The sequence below is a fragment of the Saimiri boliviensis genome, chromosome 6 (genome assembly GCF_048565385.1).
Source record: "Saimiri boliviensis isolate mSaiBol1 chromosome 6, mSaiBol1.pri, whole genome shotgun sequence".
Lineage (NCBI taxonomy): Eukaryota > Metazoa > Chordata > Mammalia > Primates > Cebidae > Saimiri > Saimiri boliviensis.
In genome coordinates, this window is record NC_133454.1 from 103,685,781 (window position 1) to 103,710,407 (window position 24,627).

General features: G+C 40.9%; 1 protein-coding gene across 3 annotated transcripts in view; it reads right to left on the reverse strand.

Moving 5' to 3' along the window:
• Window positions 1-1,738: 1,738 nt before the first annotated feature.
• PAMR1 (peptidase domain containing associated with muscle regeneration 1) overlaps window positions 1,739-24,627 on the reverse strand; it is a 97,237-nt gene continuing 74,348 nt past the window's right edge. For 2 of the 3 annotated variants that reach the window (XM_003919992.4, XM_074401309.1), the window contains 6 exons: window positions 21,702-21,752; window positions 11,643-11,855; window positions 9,793-9,859; window positions 5,989-6,221; window positions 4,422-4,714; window positions 1,739-2,820 (listed from right to left, as the gene is read on the reverse strand). In XM_003919992.4, coding sequence (XP_003920041.2) covers window positions 2,284-2,820; window positions 4,422-4,714; window positions 5,989-6,221; window positions 9,793-9,859; window positions 11,643-11,855; window positions 21,702-21,752 — 1,394 coding nt within the window. In that variant the 3' untranslated portion in view covers window positions 1,739-2,283. The remainder of the gene's footprint in view (window positions 2,821-4,421; window positions 4,715-5,988; window positions 6,222-9,792; window positions 9,860-11,642; window positions 11,856-21,701; window positions 21,753-24,627) is intronic. The other variant, XM_003919991.4, reaches the window with a different exon arrangement.

Consider the following 24,627-nt stretch of genomic DNA (forward strand, 5'->3'; position numbering starts at 1 on the left):
CCTGACCCTGCCGGGCACTACCAGCACCACACTATATACCATGTATTATATTCATTGCTTTACACACTATCTCACTTAATTTTCACAGCTACCACAACAAAATCTCAAGATTTTATTATGCCATTTTTGCCAGATGATGAAGCTGAGGTAGAGAGGCTAAGTAATTGCCCAAGATCACTTTAGAAAAGAAATTAAAAGACAGGAATTTGAATTCAGATCTATCTCTTTAATCCAAGTTCCATTACACCTTTTAAGATCCAAGCTTTCTAGGCTTAACAAAGAAAAACCTTTGAGTGACCTGATAAATATTTATAGAATCAAATCCTCCAGCCTCTGTCAAGGCTTCAGTTGATGACAACCTCAGGTTAAGCTGCTCACCAATTCCTGACCCACTGACACGGTGAGAGAATAAACGCTTACCATTTAAGCCACTAAGTGTTGGGTAATTTGTACTCAACCATTGATAACTAACACATTGATCTTTTATTAAGCAAGGAGGATGGGCATGGAGGCTTGAATGAAAGGAGGAAGATGTGACTTATGGAAAGCCCCAGGAAAGGCTGACAAAAAGAGAAAGAAGAAGAAATTCTCTTCTGGCTCAAGGGATTTTGTCAAGACCCAGACATGGCGGGAGACAGGTTGGGAAACAAATAAAATCCTCACCTCCTGTCTTGCGTTAAAGTCCTTGAGTTTTCTGAGACAGATTAAGGGAATGGGGGAGTTCCTGTTTGGGTCTACAGGAGGCAAATGTCTCTGTAACAAGCCTGGGCTCTCAGCTCTCATGTGGTATGGAAAAGACCAAAAAGTTCCCCCAACTCCCCAAAGGAGGAAGAGGAGGTTGTTGAGAGTCTGGCTGGGCAGTTGCCAGAGAAGGTTGTCACTGTGGCCATGAGGCTGAGCGACCCTGACCAGGGTCAAATAGGAATCACCACCAGATGCCAGGAGCACCAGTTCCAGCAGGAGCTGAGGAGGAGCCGAGACTGCAGGAAGGAGTGCTGGGTGCCATGAAATAGAGAACATAGCACAAGTTATGCTAGTGACAGACTCTAGCATTAAATGTCAACAAAAAAAGACCCACCACATACTACCCAAGAACCAGCAGGAACTTAGGGGTCCCCATTCTCATCCCAAAGTGTGAAGGCAGCTGAGCCTCTAAAGCACCAGGCTAGTGAAGAGAACTGGCGAGGACAGCAAGAGAGAAAGGCTGAAAGAGTAAGTCACCCCAAAATGAGGGTCAGTTCCAGGATTCCTTAAGGTGCCTGACTAGACTAAATTCATTTTCTTTCCTTCACTATCCAGTGGAAGGTGAGGGTGAGGCTTGAGAGAAAAATCACATAAGTTATAGACAACAGTGAAGCTACCGTTTCTTGGCATTTCTAAACCTAGTGTGAGTAAATACATGACTCCAATTCAGATGCTATAAAAGCATTCTATGAAGATTTATGGAGGTTCAAAGCAGGACTCTGTGCTGGATCTAGAATATGAGAAGCAGAGGCAACCCTAGAAATTATCTAATCTCTGGTATTTCTCTCTATTTGTGCCTTATGGGAGGGTACCAATGTCCCTCCTCCCTTGGCCCATGACCCACCAAGCTCTAAGAGCTGGTATTAAAAAGGTGGCATTGGCTTTGTCAAACACACTATTTGGGAATGATAGCTCTTGGCACTATTTTAAAGGGCTATCACCAAGCCATCAGCCCTGATACATGTAGCTCCTAGAAACAGCATGCAGAAATAAGAGTGTAGCACATTTGTTTTGTAGGTCAGAAGCCAACCCTTGTTTTATTAAAATGTGTACAAGAGATGGGGAAGGAAAAGGACCAGACTGTACTGCGGCCATGTACACAAAAGCAGGTACCACATCCAGGCTCTGCTGCCCTGGGCTGTGCCACAGGCAGCTCTCTTGAACTTGAGAGCCTCTAAATGGGTCTCATGAAGCCCAGATCTTCCCTAGTCAAGCTGATGGCATTCATGTCACTGAAAGGTGGGGAAGGCCACCAGGTCAATAGAGTGGAGAGGTTTTCTAATATGGTCTTCTTTGAAGAAACTTAGTTCTTGCAAGCCCTGGCATCTTCCAATTGTCTGTCCTAGTAGTGGAGGAGGCATCAGCCTATGAGCAGTGGAGGTCTACTCACCCTTCACTGAGTTTTGTCCCTGAAGTCAGAAGCCCTGGCACAGCCAAGTTCACAGGCAAAATCACACTTCAGGTCGCCACTGCTTCAGACAACAACACATGTACAGATGGATGCACAGAAACGCTTCTCAAGGAGGGTGTGAGCCTGGTTCATTTCATGTTTCTTTCAATCCAGTCTTTAAAAAGTAGCACCTTGGTGAAGGCAGTGGAGAGGATGTGGCTGCATGTTTTATCATAGCTCCAGCTGACAAGTCCCACCAGATGCCAACGTGGCTCAAGGGATGCTTGTCCTGGAAAGGACACAGCTGCAATGCCTCCTGTCTCTGCAGTGCAGATATCAGAAGGGGCAGTGGGGTCCTGTCTGGCACAGAACATGTTATCGGTGACACTCACTGGGATGCCATGGTCCTCATGCTGCTCCTCACACAGCAGCGAGTCCACCACGCTGACCACCCCGGAGCGCAGTGTGTCATTCTTGAAGCCAGGGCTCCTCACGTCTGCCAAGACATTCCAGCCAGCCACAGTGATGTGGGACTCCTGGAAGGAAGTACTGAGGTCCCGACTGGCAGCGAGGCAGATGGGCTGAACTCGGGTGCTGATGCGGGCTTTGTCTAGGAGCTTCAGGATGGCGATGTCAGTGTCAAGCAGGATAGGATCGTAGTTGGGATGCAGAATAATAGCAGAAATCTACAAATGCAAGGAATGGGCAGTGATAGTGAGGAGCCACCTTGACAGTGGACAGGAACAGGCAAGCCTTGGGGATAAATTATTGGGAGAAAATGTCTAAGAGGCAGCTACAATTATTTGGAGACACTTTGCTGAAAGAATCATGGAAAGCAACTGATCTACTTCCAGGGTTGCAAACTGAAACGCCTCCTAGGCGTGAGGTAGGGAGGCAGGGAAAGACAGCCTCCTAGGGTCTGGAAGAGGGGATTAAATAAGCGAAATGGACAATTGAGGCTGCGCACCCATCCAAGGTGGCCAGTGGCCACGTCACTGCAGTCAAACACTCTATGCTGAAGTGGGAGCAGCTTTCTAGTTTTGCCAGAAAGTGAATTCCAAATCTTTATCTGAAATATCTTGATGTTAAACAATGCTTGCAAATAAATAAATGATTTAAAATATGTGTCAGCACCATCAAGGCACAAACCCTCACAGGCTAAGTTTTCAGCCTCTGGTCCTCTGTAAACATTTCATTTACCTTCAAGCCAGCAAATAGAGCTATGCTCAGCATGTTCCCCAAGACTTTTCCGCAAAGTCTTTCCTGATTTTCCCAGTCCTTGCTGGTCATGCCTTTTGATGGGCGCCTCTAGGAGCACATGTCTTGTAAAATTTTTAGGTATATGTTCTATTACCTCAATCTCCTTTGAGTACATTGCCTTGGGATTTCTCTTGTGTCACACTGATCATGATAGATTGGTCTGTCTCTCCCACTCAACTGTGGACTTTTCAGAGAAAATAAAATATGTCCTGTTCTTTTCTGTGTCTACTTACAGTGAATGGCACATTGTGGTGGCTCAACAGTAGATGGATGGGTAGGTGGATAGATGGAGAGATGGATGGATGGATGGATGGATGGGTAGATGGAGGGATAGATGGATGGATGGATGGATGGAGGAATGGATGGATAGACGGACAGATGGACAGATGGATAGACAGATGGGTTGGTGAATAAAAGAGAGGTAGGGAGGCAGGGAAAGATAGACGTATATTGTAAATTTGTTAGGAGTATATCTTGGGTAAAACATCTCTGTCCTCAAAGCCTACCTAGGAAAGTGCCCAAATGTTATAGGTAATTAACCTTTTTTTTTTTTCAAAAATATTTATTGATAATCTATTTTGAGCCAGGCACTGTGCCACACAGTGATGGTACAGTGACAAATCACAAAATTCATAGAGCTAACAGTTTGAGGCAGAGCCAGCCACTAAACAAATAATGTCACTAATTTTTAATTTGTCACAGTTTATGACATACACTACTAGGTGACATACATTACTAGGAGAAGTACATTTTACTCTTAGGTGATTAAATTTGATGACCAAAATGATAGATGACATTTGCCTCTATCTTGTTTATAAAATAATCAAGATGGAAAAAAGACTCCACAATCTTTCTAGATGCTCCTGTCTAGTATCTGTCAATGTGAAATATTGAATACTCCTACTTGCCAGGCTCCAGGCTGGCTGCTGACATGCTAAGGGGACAGGGCTTGGCATAGTCATTGCTCTCCCATGCTTGGAGTTTTTTGAGCCAGAGCCCCAGCTTCCATGTATAAGCCCCCTCTTACCCGCAGGCTCTGGATGGTCTTCTCATCCCGGTCATCGTCCCGGTAGAATTTCCCCAAAACAACTTTCAGGTCTGCTGTCTTGATCATGGCGACCTTCCCCAGGTCGGTAACACAGTGGGCAGCCACGACCACAGTGCGTTCATTCACCAGGGCACCGCTGCAGATCAGGAACCATGCTCCCTTGTGTAGGCCGCCATCATGCACCCCGCTGGTCCTCCTATAGATGGCCGCCTGCCACGGCCAGCGCAAACCTTGGGTCTTCAGAGCAGTAACATTCTCAATTTTCCCGCAGACTATGGAGAAAGTACCAATTTAGTAAGATAAATTCAGACTTTACATCCAAAGGAGAATCTGTCATTCAACCAGAGAGCACAAATCCGAAAGGTGAACCCTATGGGTATGATGACCACTAAGCCATGTAACCTGGTTTTCTTCTCCCTTTAAATATTAATGAACTCTCCTTGACACGGCTGGCGGTAAAGGCTAGGGCTAAAATTGGAGACTTTGCAGTCAAATGAAATCTGAGTTCTGATCCCAGGCACTAACTATCAATAGGACTTTGGGTAAGTTCTCTAATCTGTTAGAGCCTCTGTCTTCTTGCCTGTAAAATGGATAGAGCAATAACAATGGTCTCACAGAGCTCTTGAGGAGACTGAATGAGATGGTACATGTAAACAAACTCAAAATATCATGACTATCCTCATAGACATGACAACAATGAACTAAACCACACTGTTCTCCTTTCACAAAGAGGATGGGGAAGGCAGCTTAGTAGCTGCAGGCCCCTAATCCAGATACTTCCACATATTATCTCAGTATTCATCATCATAACCTTATGATGTAATTAATGCTTCATTATATTTTTTGATTTTTGAAGCAGAGACTCACTCTGTCACTCAGGCTGGAGTGCAGTGCCATGATCTTGGCTTACAGCAACCTCTGCCTCCAAGGTTCAAATGATTCTCCTCTCTCAGCCTCCCAAGTAGCTGGGTTTACAGGCATGTGTCATCACGCCCTGCTAATTCTTTTTTTTTTTTTTTTGTCTGTCTTTTCAGTAGAGACAGGGTTTGACCACAGTGTCCAGGCTGGTCTTGAACTCCTGACCTCAAATGACCCACCCACCTTGGCCCCCCCAAAGTGCTGGGATTACAGGCGTGAACCACTGGTCCTCAGCCTAGTACCTCATTGCTTAATAATAAGTACCCAATTGGTATCATTGGTTGATGAGTGTAAAAACGGGGGCTTAAACAGGGTAGCAAAGATTATATATCTTGAGGCCCTGTGGCACCTTTAACCCCTTTCTATACTTTGTGACTTAATGACCCTTCCCTCCAAGTAAACATGATAGAATCACCCGAGAAAGTATGACTCTAGGATTTAATGAGTCAATTTCTCCTGAGTAGTAAGGTTAACCCAAAAGGAAAAATCTATGGAATTTCAGATATCACCAAACTAGAGAAAGCATTGGAGATGCTTTCCCAAAAAGTCTTCAACAGAGTTAATGGTTTTTCACAGGCAGCCGTGAAAGATGGAAAATGCTCCAGCCCAAGAATGAGCCTTGACTCACTAGGGATGCAGGATGGTGCCCGCCCACTCCACTTCCCAGTCCTCAGACATGTCCTCCGGCTGCTGCCCAGGCGGCGGTAGAAGGGTGAGATGCACTCATACTGGAGCTGGGTGTGCAGATGTTGGTATCCCGTGGGCAGATCGCCAAAGGGAAGGGCTGGCTTCTTGGTAGGGGCGCTCTGCAGTTTCTGCTTGCTGAAGGCCGCTGAATATAGCTGATGTAGTGGTGTCTCCCTGGGTCAGGACACATGGGCCCAGAGAAAGAGCAGGGTGAGAGACAGTCATTGTGGCCTCTTTAGCATTCATGCTATGTCCCATGTAGATACTTGGTTACAGAAACAGAGAAAAATCTCTCTCTTTCTCTCTCTCTCTCTCTCTTTCTCTCTCTCTCTCACCCTCTCTCTCTCTCTCTCTCTCTCTGTCTCTCTCTCTGTCTCTTGAGGCAGAGTCTCCCTCTGTTACCCAGGAGTGCAGTGATGCAACCTTGGCTCACTGCAACCCCCACCTCCTGGGTTCAAGCAATTCTCATGCCTCAGCCTCCCAAATAACTGGGAATACAGACATGTGACACCATGCCCAGCTAATTTTTGTCTTTTTGTAGAGATGAGTTTTCATCATGTTGGCCAGGCTGATCTTGAACTCCTGGACTCAAGCAGTCCACCTACCTTGGCCTCCCAAAGTGCTGGAATTACAGGTGTGAGCTACCCCGCCCATCCAAAAATGGCTATCTTATTCTATTTCTCTGTCTCTGTTTCTGTCTCTCTGTTTCTCTGTTTCTGTTTCTCTCTCTCTCTGTCTCCCTCTCTCTCTCTCCCTCCCTCTTTCTCTCTCCTTTTCTCTCTCCCCCCTCTCTCTCTTTCTCTCTCTCTCACACACACACTTCACCTCTCCCACTGAGCAAATTCTCTTGCACACTTCAATCTTCATTTTATTTCTCCATGTCTATTACTGGCATGATTCCAACTGCTTAAGATTTTAACCAAAGAGAATAATATCTGGCATAATAGCTGCTATCCAAAGGTACATTATACATGCACACACAAAGAAATTAATTGCAACATTAAACAGAAAAGGGAGTTAATTTGAATAAGAGACATCTAGATATTGTTTTTCTCCAAATATTATCATAATGGGGCAATATTAGGAATTGACTCGAACTAAACCATGTTGATACAGTAGCTTGATTTAGCAATTAGCAGATGTAATTAGTACACCTCAGAGAATAGAACTTTCTCTCGGGGCACATTGATTGGGAGAAATATGAAGTGTTATGTATGCATGGGAAAAAGGAATATTAAATGAGCCCTGAAGCTGGAGCCCCCAGAGACCACTCAGGGATTCTTGGGGAAGATGAACACACATCTTGCAGGTTGTGTTCATTTTCTATTGGTACCTAATGACTACCAACTGAAAAGTTGAAATTCCTTTAGGAACCTATGTTTTCATCCCTGTTTAATGAATGGAGAAAGCAAGCCCAGAGAGGTAAGTGGAAGTGCGCAGAGCCACGCAGTAAAGAAACTTGGTACCCAAGGCAGTGCTTAGCAATCACAATTTCCACCCTGGTGTCCCCACCACACCAATATGATATTGTCATAAGAAATCTATTTTATATACAGTGTTTGGCCCAGAGCAAATATTCCAACAAATCTTTGATTTTGATTTCATTCAACAAATCTTAGCTCATGTTTATAACCAGGTCTATAGCTCAGGGCGGTCTTGAACTTGCAAAGAAGTTCCTCCCTTGCCCATACAAGGTCTACAGTAGGCTCTTGGGTGAGGAGCTGGCTGCTGGAGATAGGAATACCTTCCACTTCAGCAGCCTGTCTTCCCAAAAGATACTTAAAACCAAGTTTCGGTCTTGCTTTTTCATTTACTTGAGAAACCTGGCACTTTGCCTCCCAACCTCCCATTAATATTGCTTTAAAAACAGGAAACCCAGGAGTCTTTTTGAATAGTGCAGGAGCCACTCTACAGCATGTCTCTTTGGGAAGAACAGGTTGGTCCCACTTATTGGAGAGTCCAGCCTAAGGAAATCACACAGATCAGGAAAGAGGGCAGAATTTGAATTTCACTGCCACCGTTTCCAAGGAAATGCCTTGCCCTTGAAAGGGAAAAGACAAAAATGGAATGAGACAGCCCGAGGAGGGGTGAGAGACTGATGGATATTCTGACTTATGAATATTTCAGGGAACTTGGCTGTGGTCACCAGAATTCAGTTACTATTTCTAACAATAGGTTAGAAATCACTGCCTGATGATTATGTGTCCAAGGTGCTTTGCCAGGATCTTTACATAAGACTCAAAGTCTAGTGCATAAGACAGCAGTCCATGAAGCCAGATACTGAATTTACATCCTGGCTTTGCCACTTCTAGCAATGTGACATTGGACAGTTACTTAATGCCTCTGAGCCTCGGTTTACTCTTCTGTAATATAAATGGCAATAAAATCTGTAATAAAATGGTGATAATAAAAATACCTACCTCAGAGGTTATAGTGAGGATTAAATGAACTAAGGCATGCAAAGTACTCAGAAGAGCAACTGACATAGAGCAAACATACAACAAATGTTTAGTTGCACAAAACATTAGTGTTGCATATAATCCTTAAAACAATCCCCAGAGACAGATTTTTGTGATTATCCCTACGTTCAAAAGAAAAAAAACTAATGCTCAGCAGGTTTAGGAACTTGCCAAGAATACCTAGCACTAAAGACAGAGGCAGACTTGGGCCCTGAACCTTTGTCAATCGAATTCATTCACTCAGTAAATACTTACTGAGTGCCTACTATGTGGGAGGTATGTTTTAGGCACTAGAACTTTCAGCATGAACAAAACATATCATGTTCCTGCACGTGTACCTTTCACATTTTGGAGAGGGTAAGGGAGACAGAAATTAAATAAATATAACCTTAAAAATTATGTAAGACAGCAGGTGGAGAGGGATGCTAACATAAAAACAGAAACAGAGTAAAGGCTAGAGAATTCTGGGTAAAGAGGTCTACTAGACAGTCAGGGTGAAGATAGAATTGCTATCTTTAAAAGGATAGTTAGGGACAGTCTCTCTGTTAGGCAAAAACTTAGCAAAGAACTGAAAAGAGTGAGGCATTAGCCTCACTGAGATCCTGTAGAAGCAGGTTCCAGACAGAAGAAGTCACAGTTCTTTCTAAAGCAGAACTGTGCTTGGACTGATAGAGGAAAACCAAGGAGGCCCGTGTCGCTGGACTGGAGAGAGGGAGGAGGAGAATGCAGAAGAGATGAGTAGAAAGGGACTACTCCTCCCCACCAGGTGGACCCCACCTTTGTCTTCCCAGGAGAAAAGCTGGGCACACCAGAGGGCTCACATCCCTCTGCATGGCTGGTCAGTTGTCTCTAGTCCCTGGGCTCCCCCAGCCTACCTCATCTCATTAGTTACTTCCAAGCATATCTTCCTAAATTATAGCTGGCTGTATTTAACAGAAATGTCATCTCCCTAGAAGCTGTCATAACAAGTACATAGTAATTTCAGGAAGACTCAAGGATTCAAGTCCATTTTCTCAAAGATCATCTGAAAGTCTTGCTTTCTACTGGCCATGTACTTTCCCACGATCTAGTGCAATTTGTCCATCTTCCAACAGTTGCTACCTCTTGGCTAAAAGCAGCTGGCTAATAAGCTTCCATCTAACAAGCCCTATTCTTTCATGACCAGTTAGCACTAAATGTCCCTAAGAAACCTCAGGCTGTCTTCAGCCAAACACAAGTAGGGAAGGGAAATGGAAGGGGAAATACTCATTAGCCTTTAGGGCAGAGTGCAGGTGCTTCATCCTCACCTTGACTGCACCTGCATTGGAAGAACTCTCCTTCTCACCAAGTCTGAAATCTTTGGTTCTCGGCAGGCTAGAAATAAAAAAGACACTGCTGCACAATCCTTTTTCATATTCACTGTTCACATCATTCAGTTCAGATTCATACCTGACCCCTACTTCTGGACACCCGGTGCCCATTCCCCAGGCTCTCAGAGGCAAGACACATCAGCCAAGCTTGAACATCTCACTTTACAAAAGAGCTTGCTGCCTTTCATCTTGATTGACAGTACCCTCTGAAGAATCCAAAAAGAGCAGATGCCTCTGAAGGGCTGCCCCACCTGAGTGATTTGGGACAATGGCATCATAGATTAGGATCATCTGTTTGTGAACAGAATTAGCAAACTTGATGAAAATGGAATAAAAGTCAAAGTGAAGGCTCTAAAACCTAGCCCCCATGCAGAATTAGAAGGTTCTCTTTTGACACCAGACAGCAGTGTCAACCATAGATAAGTCTTGGAAAATTGATTCCTCCGTGTTCATTCTCTGCCGTTAAGGCCCCTAACAATCACTTGAGGGCAATTCAAAGCCCAGTTTAATTTTGTTGAAGTCTCTCTTTCTTCACCAGTGAAAAGGAATCCTTCCCATCTCACTTTCCCAATCAGGCAGCCAACATTCATCTAATTAGCAACTTAGAGAACTTTGGTTGTATTAATTTGTAAGAGAAGAGTGGACAAAAATCTCCAAGGACATATGTGACACCATTCCCATACTTAATGAAATAAAAATCAGAATTTGTGCCGGTGGGGATGAAGGTCGCTTCTGGCTAAAGTCTAAAGTGATTTATTCCTTTCACAAACCATTCCCTTTCATTCCTTTTCCCATGATTCAGGTTGTTGACAAACACCCAGAAGGCAGAGTGGAGGATTAAGGCAATTATCTGGATAATCTAGGACAAGGACATGTTTTCTTCCCAATAAACAGCCAGATCATTGTGGCCTGCCCCCAAATAGAGACATTGTTAATCTGAAGCAACTAGTGAGTCAATTCAGTGAGAAACTACGCATCCCCACTGCCAATGGGGAAGGTTCAAATTTCTCTATACAGTAGTCCACTTTTCTGTCCAACCTACATATTTAAGTTTACCTCCTAGATTCCCAAATTGCCTCACTTTTAGTTTACCATGATGACTTCACTTCTGCCTACACCTCTTTTCTTTTCCGCTGTCTTCCATCTGGAATACCAACCCAACTCCTCTTCACATCTATAAATCCTCCCCAGCTTTCCAGACTGGCTCCAGTCCTACTGGATTCATGCCGTTGTCCCTATTTCAGAAACATCTATCTCTCCTTTTGCTGAACTTACACCACTCATCTCATCCTATAACTATCCCTTGAATCTACAAGGGTTTACTCTCTTTGTTTTTAAACATCTTCAATCTTAACAACTTCAATCCTCCCCCTCTATACGCTGGCAGGGATGATGCATCTATTTTTTTCTTTTATTTCTTGCATCAGCTTAATATTGCATAGAGCTATGTAAATGCTTATACATTGCCTCAATTCTATACTTGGATTTGCATATATTAAACATAGCCCTGTCATCTTTCCTAAACTGCTCTGATAACTATATTCCTCTTCTTGATCACCTCAAGGTGTTGTGATTAGGGAAAGCAGGTCCTCTTGTGGTCCCCGACCCCCCAAAGAAGAGGCAAATGTTTTCAGGATGGTTTCCAAACTCAGAGTTATATATGGTTTCAGAAAGAACTTAAGAGAGAAAGGCATTTTTTCCAGGTGCTCAGAAACATGCAAAGGAGCTACCAAAGAGTCTAGCAACTTCATCTATGTCTATAGACTTCAGAAACCATTGTAAATTACCTTTTATGCAGATGGGCTGTTTCCCTGACCACTCTCCATTCTGCTGACAAGTTCTTTTCTCATTGCCACTAAGCACATAGGAGTTGTTACAAAAGAAGGACATGATGGTACCGATTTTAGCAGAGTGTCCATTGATAAGTCCGGGGCCTCCTGTTATTTTCCTGTACCCATTGACTGGAACCCCAGGATCTGAGCAGTTGCTTTCTTCAAGTACTAAAAGAAAGTAAAAGAGAAGGAAAATTGTTAAAAGTCTGAGTTGTTCCATTTTAGAATAGAATCTTTCATGTTTCATTGAACTAAAAATACAATGATATAGGACCTGGTGCTCAAAAGAATTACTAAAAGAAATCTTTTAATAGAAAATGCATGTATTAGATATGCCTTTCCCTTGTTTTCATAATTTATTCTTAATTGAGAAATATCTCATTCTATAGATGAATAAATTTGATGCCAAATCTGGTTTTCACATCATCTTGTTGTTCATTTCTTCCTTAAACTGATGGAGCTAGACAGCCCTGGATAAAATAAATATCTCACTTAAATTTTATTACTGGTATACAAGGATTATTGTTTTTCAGTGTTATTGTATTATCTCCTTCATTCTTTAAAGCTTGGGCAATCAAAAACTATTCAATATCCTATTTGTATTGTACCCAGAAAGTAGAGCTGCTTAGAATTAAGAGTATACACATGAAGTGAATTTAGATTTTATATTTAATCTCTAGGAAAATAAGATTATTTTCCTAGAGATTAAATATAAAATCTAAATTCACTTCATGTATGTACTGAAATGTTGAAAGCTATAGTTAAAAATAGTGGAGAAAAATATGTTGAAAGCTATAGTTAAAAAATACTAGAGAACAATAAAATTGTAGAGATAACAATAAATTTTCCTTGTTCTACAAATATAATTTTCCATCTAAGTATTTGATATTTATTACAGAAGTATTTCTATTCTTTGACTCCTGTTGAACAGCTACTTAAAGTAGAAATAGCTTCAGCAGCTCTTCTGAGCACTAAACAGGATTTTTAGATATATTCTGGAAATATAGGTAACATATTTCTTTCAAATATAGGTAACATATTTATCTCAAATAGATTATGTCTCTGTACTGAATATGACTTGCCTAAGTAAACAGAGTCCCCATAGAATTCAAACTTTAACTACTTGATTTGGGTACCAATCACTCCATCAGACTCTATCAGCCTCCCTACTTTCTTTTCTCTTTGCTTTCTTTTTTTAGACATGGTCTCACTCTGTCACTTAGGCTGGAGTGTAGTTGCACAATCTCGGCTCATGGCAACCTCTATCCCCCAGAGTCAAGTGATCCTCCCACCTCAGGCTCCTGAGTAGCTGGGACCACAGGCACACACCAGCTAATTTTTGTATTTTTTAGTAGAGATGGGGTTTCACCATGTTGCCCGGGCTGGTCTTGAACTCCTAAGGTCAAGCCGTCCAACTTGGCCTCCCAAAGTGCTGGGATTACAGGTGTAAGTCACCACAACTGACTCCTAGTTTCTTTTTTTTATAAATAATTTCAACTTTTATTTTAGATTCAATGGGTACATGTGCAGAATTATTACCTGAATATATTGCATGATGGTGACCTTTGGGGTACAATTGATCCTGTTACACAGGCATTGATCATAATGTCAGCTAGTTAGTTTTCAACCCTTGCCACCTTTTCTCTCTCCTCCTCTAATGGATTCCCTGGTTTCCCTAAAATCATTTATTCTAAGACACAGGCTCATCCCTATAAAACAGTCTCTGTGCAATGCAATGATGCTTTTTTCCCCTCCTTTTCTTCTTTTTAAGTTTCGGGATACATGTGAAGGACGTGCAGGTTTCTTACATAGGTAAACGTGTGCCACGGTGGTTTGCTGCACCTATCAACCCATCGTCTGGGTATTAAGCCCCACATGCATTAGCTATTAATCCTGATGCTCTCCCTCTCCCCATACCCCACCACCAACGGACTCCAGTGCATGTTATTACTCTCCCTGTGTCCATGTGTTCTCGTCATTCAGCTCCCACTTGTGAGTGAGAACACGAAGTGTTTTGTTTTCTGTTCCTGCATTAGCCTGCTGAGGATAATGGCTTCTAGCTTCATCTGTGTCCCTGCAATGGATATGATCTTGTTCTTTTTTATGGCTGCATGGTGCTCCATGGTGTATTATGTATCATATTTTCTTTATCCAGTGTATCACTGATGGGCATTTGGGTTGATTCCACATCTTTGCTATTGTGAGTAGAACTGCAATGAACATACATGTGCATGTATCTTTATAATAGAATAATTCATATTCCTTTGGGTATACACCCAGTAATGGGATTGCCGGGTCAAATGGTATTTCTGGTTCTAGGTCTTTGAGGAATTGTCACACTCTTTTCCACAATGCTTGAACTAATTTACCAACATTGTAAAAGTGTTTCTATTTCTCCACAGCCTTTGCAGCAGCTGCTGTTTCTTGACTTTTAAATACTCGCCATTATGACTGGTGTGAGATGGTATCTCATTGTGGTTTTTAGTTGCATTTCTCTAATGATCAGTGATGTTGAGCCTTTTTCATGTTTGTTGGCTGCACAAATGTCTCTAAAATTCATAAGGAACTGAAAAAGAGCCCATATAGCCAAGACAATCCTAAGTAAAAAGAACAAAGCTGGAGGCATCATGCTAACTGACTTCAAATTATACTACGAGGTTATAGTAACCAAAACAGCATGGTACTGGTACAAAACCAGTACCTTTGAGAAGTGTCTATGTCCGTGGCCCCTTTTTAATGGGATTGGGTTTTTTTCTTGCAAAGTTGTTTAATTTCCTTGTAGACTCTGAATACTAGACCTCTGTCAGATGAATAGGTTGCAAAAATTTTCTCCCATTCTGTAGGTTGTGTGTTTGCTCTGATGATAGTTTCTTTTGCTGTGCAAAAACTCTTTTGTTTAATTAGATCCAGTTTGTCAATTTTTGTTTTTGTTGCAATTGCTTTTGACATTTTTGTCACGAAATCTCTGCCTGTGCCTTTGGTCTATGTGGTATTCCCTAGATTTTCTTCTAGGGTTTTTATAGTTTTGGGTTTTAAATTTAAGTCATTATTCCATCTTGAGTTAATTTTTGTATAAAGTATAAGGAAAGGGTCCATTTTCAATTTTCTGCATATGGCTAGCCAGTTCTCCCAGCACCATTTATTAAATAGGGAATCTTTTCCTCATTGCTTGTTTTTGTCCGGTTTGTCAAAGATAAGATGATTGTAGATGTGTATTCTTATTTCTGAGGTCTCTGTTATGTTCCATTGGTCTATGTGTCTGTCTTTGTACCAGTACCATGCTGTTTTGGTTACTGTAGCCTTGTATAGTTTGAAGTCAGTTCGTGTGATGCCTCCAGCTTCATTCTTTTTGCTTAGGATTGTCTTGACTATATGGGCTCTTTTTTTGGTTCCTTATGAATTTTAAAGTAGTTTTGTTTAATTCTGTGAAGAATGTCAATGGCAGTTTAATGGGAATAGCATTGAATCTATAAATTACTTTGGGCAGTATGGCCACAATATTGATTTTTCCTATTCATGAGCATAGACTGTTTTTCCATGTGTTTGTGTCCTCTCTGATTTCCTTAAGCAGTGGTTTGTAGTTCTTGAAGAGGTCCTTCACTTCCCTTGTTAGCTGTATTCCTAGGTATTTTATTCTCTTTACGGCAATTGTGAATGGAAGTTCATTCATGATTTGACTCTCTGCTTATCTGTTGTTGGTGTATAGGAATGCTTGTGATTTTTGCACATTGATTTTGTATCTTGAGACTTTGCTGAAGTTGCTTATCAGCTTAAGAAGCTTTGGGGCTGAGATGATGGAGTTTTCTCAATATAGGATTATGCCGTCCACAAACAAAGACAATTCAACTTCCTCTCTTCCTGTTTGAATATACTTTATTTATTTTTCTTGCCTGATTTCCCTGGTCAGAACTTCCAGTACTATGTTGAATAGGAGTGGTGAGAAAGGGAATTTTTGTCTTGTGCCAGTTTTCAATGGCAATGCTTCCAGCTTTTGCCCATTCAGTATGATATTGGCTGTGAGTTTGTCATAAATGGCTCTTATTTTGAGGGATCTTCCTTCAACACCAAGTTTATTGAGAGTTTTTAACAGGAAGTGATGTTGAATTTTATCAAATACCTTTTCTGTGCTTATTTAGATAATCATGTGTTTTTTATCTTTAGTTCTGTTTATGTGATGAATTATGTTTATTTATTTGCATATGTTGAACCAGCCTTGCATCCTGAGAATGAAGCCAACTTGATCGTAGTGGAAAAGCTTTTTGATGTGCTGCTGGATTTGGTTTGCCAGTATTTTATTGAGGATTTTTGCATTGATGTATATCAGGGATATTAGACTGAAGTTTTGTTTTTTTGTTGCATTTCTGCCAGGTTTTGTTTTCAGGATGATGCTGACCTCATAAAATAAGTCAAGGAGAAGTCCTTCTTTTCCATTGTTTTGAATAGTTTCAGAAGAAATGGTACCAGCTCCTCTTTGTACTTCTGGTAAAATTCAGCTATAAATCTATCTGGTCCTGGGCTTCTTTTGGTTGGTAGGATATTTATTACTGCCTCAATTTCAGAACTACTTATTGGTCTATTCGGGGATTCTGATTCTTCCTGGTTCAGTCCTGGGAGGTTGTATGTGTCCAAAAATTTATCCATTTATTCTAGATTTTCTAGTTCATTTGTATAGAGGTGTTCATAGTATTCTCTGATGTTGGTTTGTATTTCTGTGGAGTTAGTGGTGATATCCCCTTTACCATTTTACATTGTGTCTATTCTATTGATTCTTTAACTATTCTCTCTTTCCTTCTTTATTAATCTAGCTAACTATCTGTTTCATTCTTTTTTTTTTTTTTCCAAAAAACCATCTCCTGGATTTGTTGATTTTTTGAAGGGTTTTTGTGTGTGTCTCTATCTCCTTCAGTTCTGCTCTGATCTTGGTTATTTCTTGTCTTCTGCTAGCTTTGGGGTTTGTTTGTTCTTGGTTCTCTGGTTCTTTTAGTTGTGATGTTAGGATATCAATTTGAGATCTTTGTAGCTTTTTGATGTGGGCATTTACTGCTATAAATTTCTGTCTTAACATTGCTTTAACTGCATCTCCGTGATTCTGGTATGTTGTATCTTTGTTCTCATTAGTTTCAAAGAAATTCTTGATTTCGGCCTTAATTTCATTATTTACCCAGGAGTCAATCAGGAGCAGGTTGTTCAACTTCCATATAATTATGTGGTTGATTAAGTTTCTTAATCTTGAATTCTACTTTAATTGTGCTGTGGTCTGAGAGACTGTTATGATTTCAGATCTTTCACATTTGCTGAGAAGTGTTTTACTTCCAATTATGTGATCGGTTTTAGAAAAAGTGCTATGAAGAATGTTATGCCAAGAAGAATGTTTATTCTTTTGTTTTTGGGTGGATAGTTCTGTAGATATCTATCAGGTTCACTTGATCCAGAGCAGAGTTCAAGTCCTGAATATCTTTGTTAATTTTCTGTCTTGATGATCTGCCTAATATTGCCAATGCGGTGTTAAAGTCTCCAACTATTTGTGTATGAGAGTCTAAGTCTCTTTTTAGATCTCTAAGAACTTGTTTTATGAGTCTGGGTGCTCCTGTATTGGGTGCATATATGTTTAGGATAGTTAGCTCTTCTTGTTTAATTGAACCCTTTATGATTATGAAATGCCTTTATCTTTTTTATTTTGTTGGTTTAAAGTCTGTTTTGCCAGAAACTAGGATTGCAGCCCCTGCTTTTTTCTACTTTCTATTTCCTTGGTAAATATTCCTCCATCCCTTTATTTTGAGCCTATGTGCGTCTTTGCATGTGAGATGGGTCTCTTGAATACAGCACACCAATTGGTCTTGACTTTTTATCCAGCTTGCCATTCCGTGTCTTTTAACTGGGGCATTTATCCTATTTACATTTAAGATTAATATTGTTATGTGTACATTTTATCCTGTCATCGTATTGCTGGCTAGTTATTTTGCAGACTTGTTAATGTAGTTGTTTCATAGTGTCATTGGTCTATGTACTTCAGTGTGTTTTTGTAGTGGCTGGTAACAGTGTTTCTTTCCCTATTCAGCGCTTCCTTCAGGAGCACTTGCAAGGGAGGCCTGGTGGTGACAAATTCCCCCAACATTTGCTAGTCTGAAAAGGATTTTATTTCTCCTTGCTTATGAAGCTTAGTTTGAGCAGAGACGAAATTCTGGGTTGGAAATTATTTTCTTTAAGAAGGTTAAATATTGCCTCCCAGTCTCTTTTGGCTTGTAGATTTCTGCTGAGAGATCCACTGTTATTCTAATGGCCTTCCCTTTGTAGGTGACCTTGCCTTTCTCTCTGGCTTCCCTTCACATTTTTTCCTTCATTTCAATGTTGGGAAATATGATTATGTGTCCTGGGCTTGATCTTCTTTTGGAGAATCTTGCTGGGGTTCTCTGGATTTCCTGAATTTGAATGTTGGCCTGTTTTTCTAGGTTGGGGAAGTTCTCCTAGATTACATCCTGAAGTATGTTTTCTAGTGTGGTTCCATTCTCCCTGTCTCTTTCAGGTACCCCAATCAGTTGCAGGTTTGGTCTTTTTATATCATCCCATAGTTCTTGGAGGTTTGGTTTGTTCCTTTTCATTTTTTTTCTTCTCTAATCTTATCTGCCTGTCATATTTCAGCAGGATAGTTTTCATGTTCTGAGATTCTCTCCTCCACTAGGTCTCTTCAGCTATTGATAGTTGTGGTGGCTGCATTGTGAAGTTCTAGTGTTGGGTTTTCAGCTCCATAAGGTCATTTATGTTCCTCTCTAAATTGATTATTCTGGTTAACAGCTCCTGTAGTGTTTTATCATAATTCTTAGCTTCTTTGCATTGGGTTAGAACATACTCCTTTAGCTCAGCAAGTTTATTATTACCCACCTTTTGAAGCCTACTTCTGTCAATTCATCCATCTCAGCCTCTGTCTAGTTCTGTGCCCTTTCCAGAGAGGTACTGCAATCATTAGGAAGAGAAGACACCCTCTGGCTTTTTAAATTTTTAGCATTTTTGCATTGATTTTTTTCTCATCTTCATGGCTTTATCTACCTTCAATCTTTAGGCTGCTGACCTCTGGGTGGGATTTTTGGGGTCTTTTTTGTTGATGTTGTTGTTGCTTTCTGTTTTCTTTTAACAGCCAGGCCCCTCTTCTGCAGGGCTGCTGCAGTTTGCTGGAGCCCCACTCCAGACTCTATTCACCTGGGTCCCTCCCGCACCTAGAGGTATCACCAGTAGAGGCTGCAGAACAGCAAAGATGGCTGCCTGCTTCTTCCTCCGGGAGTTCTGTCCCATAGGAGCACCAACCTGATGCCAGCCAGAACCATCCTGTCTGAGATGTCTGGCAACCCCTGTTGGCAGGTCCCACCCAGTCAGGAGTCACGGGATGAGGGACCTGCTTAATGAAGCACTCTGGCTGCCCTTTGGTAGAGCAGCTACACTGCAATGGGGGGAATCCCATGCATCTGGACTACTGGCCACCTCAGAGCCAGCAAGCAGGAAAGACTAAGTCTGTTGAACAGGAAATCATGACTGCCTCCTTTCCCAGGAAGATTGAGGCTCTGCCCATAAACCCCTGGCTGGAGTTGCTGGAATTCCTGCAAGGAGGCCCCACCCGCTGAGGAGGAATGGATCTGGATCCCACCTAAAGATGCAGTCTGGCCACAATCTGCCACAACCGCTGTGCTGCACTGTGAGGAATTCTTTTCAGTCCAAACTGCCCAATCTTTCTAGACCAGCAGGGAAAAATGGCCAACTGAAACCACAGTGATGGTTGCCTCCCTCCCCCTGGGAACTTGGTCATCTTAGGCAGTGTCCAGCCTGCTGCCACTGGTCACAACCCAAGCAGCTTCTGAGAAACTGCATAGCTCTGTGCTTGAAATCCAAGGCCCTGGTGATGTGGGCTGATGGGGGGCTCTCCTGATCCATGGCAAAAGTATAGTTTCCCTGGCATGGTAGCACAATCACTCACCCACCTCCTTTGGCTGGGGTGGGAGTTTGCCTTACCCCATGTGGCTCCTGGGTGGGCCATTGCTCCACCCTGCTTTTCCTCACTCTCCATGGGTCATGCCAACCACCTAGTCAGTCTCAATGAGAGAACCTGGATACCTCAGCTGAAGGTGCAGGATTCACTTGCCGTTTTCATTTTTCTCAATGGGAGCCACAGACCAGAGTTGCTTCTAATCAGCCATCTTGGCTCCCAAAATCATGTATCTGATAGGCTTTTTTTCCTGTAACTGTCCCAATTACCTTCCAAGCAACTTACTTGCTTGCCTCCAGGCCAAAAAAAAAAAAAAATCTCCATTCAAATAACACCTCTGAAATATTTGTGAATTTAAAATAACTAATTTTCCTATGTACAACCTGGCAAGGCTGCAACAATTAGCCAAATCACTGGTTTGTCTATTCTAAGACTGTCCATAGACTATACGGAAGTTGGTCTCAATGATACTCTGTATGCTTTTGAACTATGTAATATCAGCAAATTTTCTGGCAGATGAATCCAAAACCCCATTTTATTAATAAGTATAAAAAAGGGACCCCACTGAGGAAGCTGTTTAAAACTACTGTGATTGTATAAAAAGGGTAATATGTTTTCTCACACTTCAAGTGGACTCAGAAAACTCCAGTGCTTATATTTTCAGAAATGCCTACATGACATGAAAAGGAAAAGGCAGATAGAGCAATCCATGTTGCTTCACTGATGGTGCCAGCTTCTAATAGCACAGACTCATTTATTCTGAAAATTGATCTTCCTAAGCACCCATTGGGGCTCACAGACTAAAATCATCTCAAAAACATAATACGTTATTCCTAAAAGTTTTATAAAATGGAACTCGTTGCAGACATAAACATTGGGAGATTTCATTTAAAAACCTGTATTACGTATTTCTAACATAACTCAAATCTGAAACTCTGGGCCTGTATTCCCAAATAGCAATAATCAACAGGAGTCGAAAAGTTCTTTGCTTAAAAGGAAGCCCTATTCTTCACAACCTCCAAGGGCTGCCTGGTTCTAGCAGGCATGTGAATCTGTAGCCAATTCTCCTACTAAAGTCTATAATTTGTGTAATTTAAGTGGAGCTCCCCATCAATTTTGACCATTGCTAGACAGAGCTCAGGGCCAAGAAAGATTGAGTGATATTTAAGACCAGTCTTGGAATACTGACGGAAAATGAACTATACTCTAACCACATCTGTTGCAGCAGAGGATAAGAAATACTTTCTATTGTTGGCTTTGACAGGTAAGCCTGATAGTTGGGTATTTCTGCCCTTGGAAGGGTTTTTCTGCTTTCATAGTCCAGTAGGCTCCCACCCCATTACTCTCCAAATGCAGGGTTCTAATGGCTCACACTCCTACTATATTTAACATGGATTTAAGTAACAGAAAATTTAGAGGGTTTTTGAGCCCTTGAAAGTAACAGAGATTTAGAACAATTTAGATCCTTTGTTTATTTTACTGAGCAAGCTTTAAAAGAAGACATAAAGAGAAACTGAATTAGGACATACAAACACCTCTGCCCAAGGAATATAGCTATATTTCCATAATGCTTAGATATGTATTCTTTTATAATCTGGCATTTGTGAAATCAGATTACATGTGATGTGTACTTTTCATGTAGTATTTTCTTCCTCACAAACCCAGAAAAGCTATAATTAAATCAATGGTGCAACTTTAACTTGATGAGATCTTAGGATGAAGAACTATCAGAATCATTATGTGGTTTTAAGTTATTGCTTATAGAATATCATCAGGATAGAGCCAAGTGATGCTTCTAAGTTAGGATTCAATAAAAAGTACAATGTACTGAAAGGGTATGTCCCCCTCAATATTCATATGTTGAAATCCGAATCCCCAATACCATGGTATTAAGATGTTGGGCCTTTGGGAGTAGATTAGGTCATGAGGGTGGAGCCCTCAAGAATGAGATTAGTGCCCTTATTTAAAAAAGAACCCAGAGAGCTCTCCCACCCTCCTTCTGACACATGAGGATATAGTAAGAAGTTGAAGCAAGCCCTCACCAGACAACGAATCTTCTGGCACCTTGATCTTGGACTTTCCAGCCTCCAGAACTGTGAGAAATAAATGTTTGTTGTTTAAGTCACCCAGTCTATGGTATTCTCTTGTAGCAGCCCAAAATGACTAAGACAGAAGGCAAGACTGAAAATCAAGAGAAATACAGACAATAGAAACACATTTATAAAGAATACAGATAATGTTATCTGATACTACTTAAAAATAACTATGCTGAATATGTTCAAAGAAATAAAAGATAAGATTGAACAAAAGACTGGAAACCTTAAAAAAATAAACAAAGTAAAAATATGAAATGGAAAAGTATAATGGCAGGAATTTAAAGCTCAGTAGATAAGTTTAATAGCAAATCAGATACCACTGAAGAATATTAACCTAAAAGCTGGCTTAAAAAAACTTAGAATGAAGCAAAAAGAGACAAAAATATTTAAAATGTATGGGGAAAAAAATAAGGAACATAGGAGATACAGTGAGGAGGTTAAATAATAAATATAATTAGTATCCAATAAAGAGAAGGAAGTGAAAATGGAGTACGAATAATATGCAAATAAATAATAGTTAAAAATTTTCCCATACTGATGAAAGACATCAACTTACAGATTCAAAAAGTTCAAAGCCAGATAAATATGAAGCAGCTAAGGATTGGAGGGGGAAACTAGAACATACTTTAAAATAATTACAGTTATTATCTCTGGTTTATAATATTAAAAATAAATTTTACTTCTTTATAATTTTTTCCAAGATATTATAATCAGAAAAGATGACCCTAAAAGTTTGTTATTTTTGTTGTTTCTGGAGTTTTTAAGTACATATTAAGAAAAGTGGCTTGGGTCTTCCCCACCAAGTATCTAAATCTAGCATTATTCAGTTTTTCAAGCCTATTTTTATGTGTTCCCATAGTTTCACCACCCTGTACAAATCTCTTTACTATCTTGCATAATCATAGAGTAATATAATTTCCTATAAAATATTTGAATACACTTATTCACTAGACTCTGATGGAAAAAGAATGGCCTTCAGGATCAGATAGATATGGGTTCAGATAATTATTTGGTTCCCCAGTGTCCAGAGCAAGCACATAGTAAGGGTTCAATAACTATTTGTTGGTGGGTGGAAGGGATAAAGGGGGAAGTATATTCATTCTTCCACTTAATGAACTAGGGTCTGAAAAAAATTGCACAAACTCTAAAGCCTTGCTTTTCTCATCTATAAAACAGGATAACACTTACCTGGGTAGGCTGGTTCTGAGAAGTAATTGAAATGGCAGTTTCCCTTTCCCTTACTTGCCTTTGTTCACAAAGCACCCAACTACCTTTAAATGCCAATTTCCCAAATACATCTTAAAGAAAACCCCACAGAGAAATATAAAGGCCCATTGTTGGGCCTATTTAAACATAATGCAATATTCCAGTCCATTTTCTGGGCTTCCATGCCTCATTCAAAGGTGTTGATCAGACTTCTGGGTGCCAACCACAGTGTCTGTACATTCGTATCTTTTAATCCTGCACAATAAAACGTTCAAATTGCATCCTACATCTAACAACCATTGAGTATTATTCTCTCTTATCTCTCATTTATTTTCTGTACTTCCCAAAGCTACATTCTCTCCCATGATGCTTTTGAAGTGAATTCTAAGACTTTCTCTCCCAGTTTAGACATCTACCTGGTGGGTAGATAGGCCATCTGCACCTCATCAGAGCTCCTCCCTAGGATCAGATTTCAAAACTATCTTTTTTTTTTTTTTCCCCTATTCATTCTCTTTTCAGAAACCTTTGTATCTCCCCATTGAACAGATTTATGATTCTTTCCTGTTTGGATTTTTAATAAATGTTTAATTTATCTTCAGTGGGATGGATTTATTGGTACAAAGCCAAATGAAAATTTAAAATATTTGCATTTCTGGCCTAAAGGAGCATCAAGTTCCTGCTTCACTAAGTGAAATCTTTGATTAATAATAAATAACACATTGCCCTGCTACTTTCAGGACTCATCCTGGAGAAATAAACATACTAGGTTTAGCATGCCCTTACATGCTATTGCATGAAAAATAAATAGTAATCAAAGGTGCATTTCTCTGGGATATTGTTTCAGATAAATACTTAAAGAAAGACATTCCTTATTTTTTGTTTTCTTTTTTCCTCCAGGCAACTGTATGAGGTGTTTCACTGTCATGCCACTTTACAAAAGCGTATGTGATGGCTTTGGAATGGCTCTACAGTGAACACCCAAGTCTCCCAGATTCTTTTTGCCAGCTCAAGGCACCCATTCTTCAACTTCAACACGAGTGCTTTGCAGCTCAGAGCTGGCACTTGCAACCTTCAGAGGACTGCCCTTGGACATAGCCACCACCCTGCACTTCATGTGAGCACTTCCGATGAGATAAAAAATACCTAGGAGATTTTTGTCCCCCCATGCCCACCCCAGGGTTGCCTGTAAGCAATGACCAATGGGTATGGAAGTTTACAAGCCCAAATAGTGTTGTTCCTGGAAGTGTAAATTACACTCCTCAGAGCCGCAGGAGATCAGGTTGAGTCTGGGAGTTCGGTTGAAAACACTCTTGCTTGATTCCATCCCCATTCTTATCTTGCTTCCCCAGCTCTCTTACTGGTTGATCCTGAGAGTGCTTCCTTTGATAACTCAGTTGGACCCAAGTACATGACTCAGGGTCTGCTTGTGAGGAAAACTAACCTAAGACAATTCTGCTGTTTTCTTAGCCCTGGACATCAAGGTCCATCATTCCTTCCCTCAGTCTCACTCCTGGAAGTGATCATACCACAAAGAGGCAGTTGTCTTAGCCCTGGGCATCAGGACCTGCATGCGGCACTCTTGGGTGGTGAAAAGATCTTGGAGAGTATGATTGGCCAAGCAAGTAGAGGATCTCCAACCTCCACGAATAACACTCAGCTCAGGTTC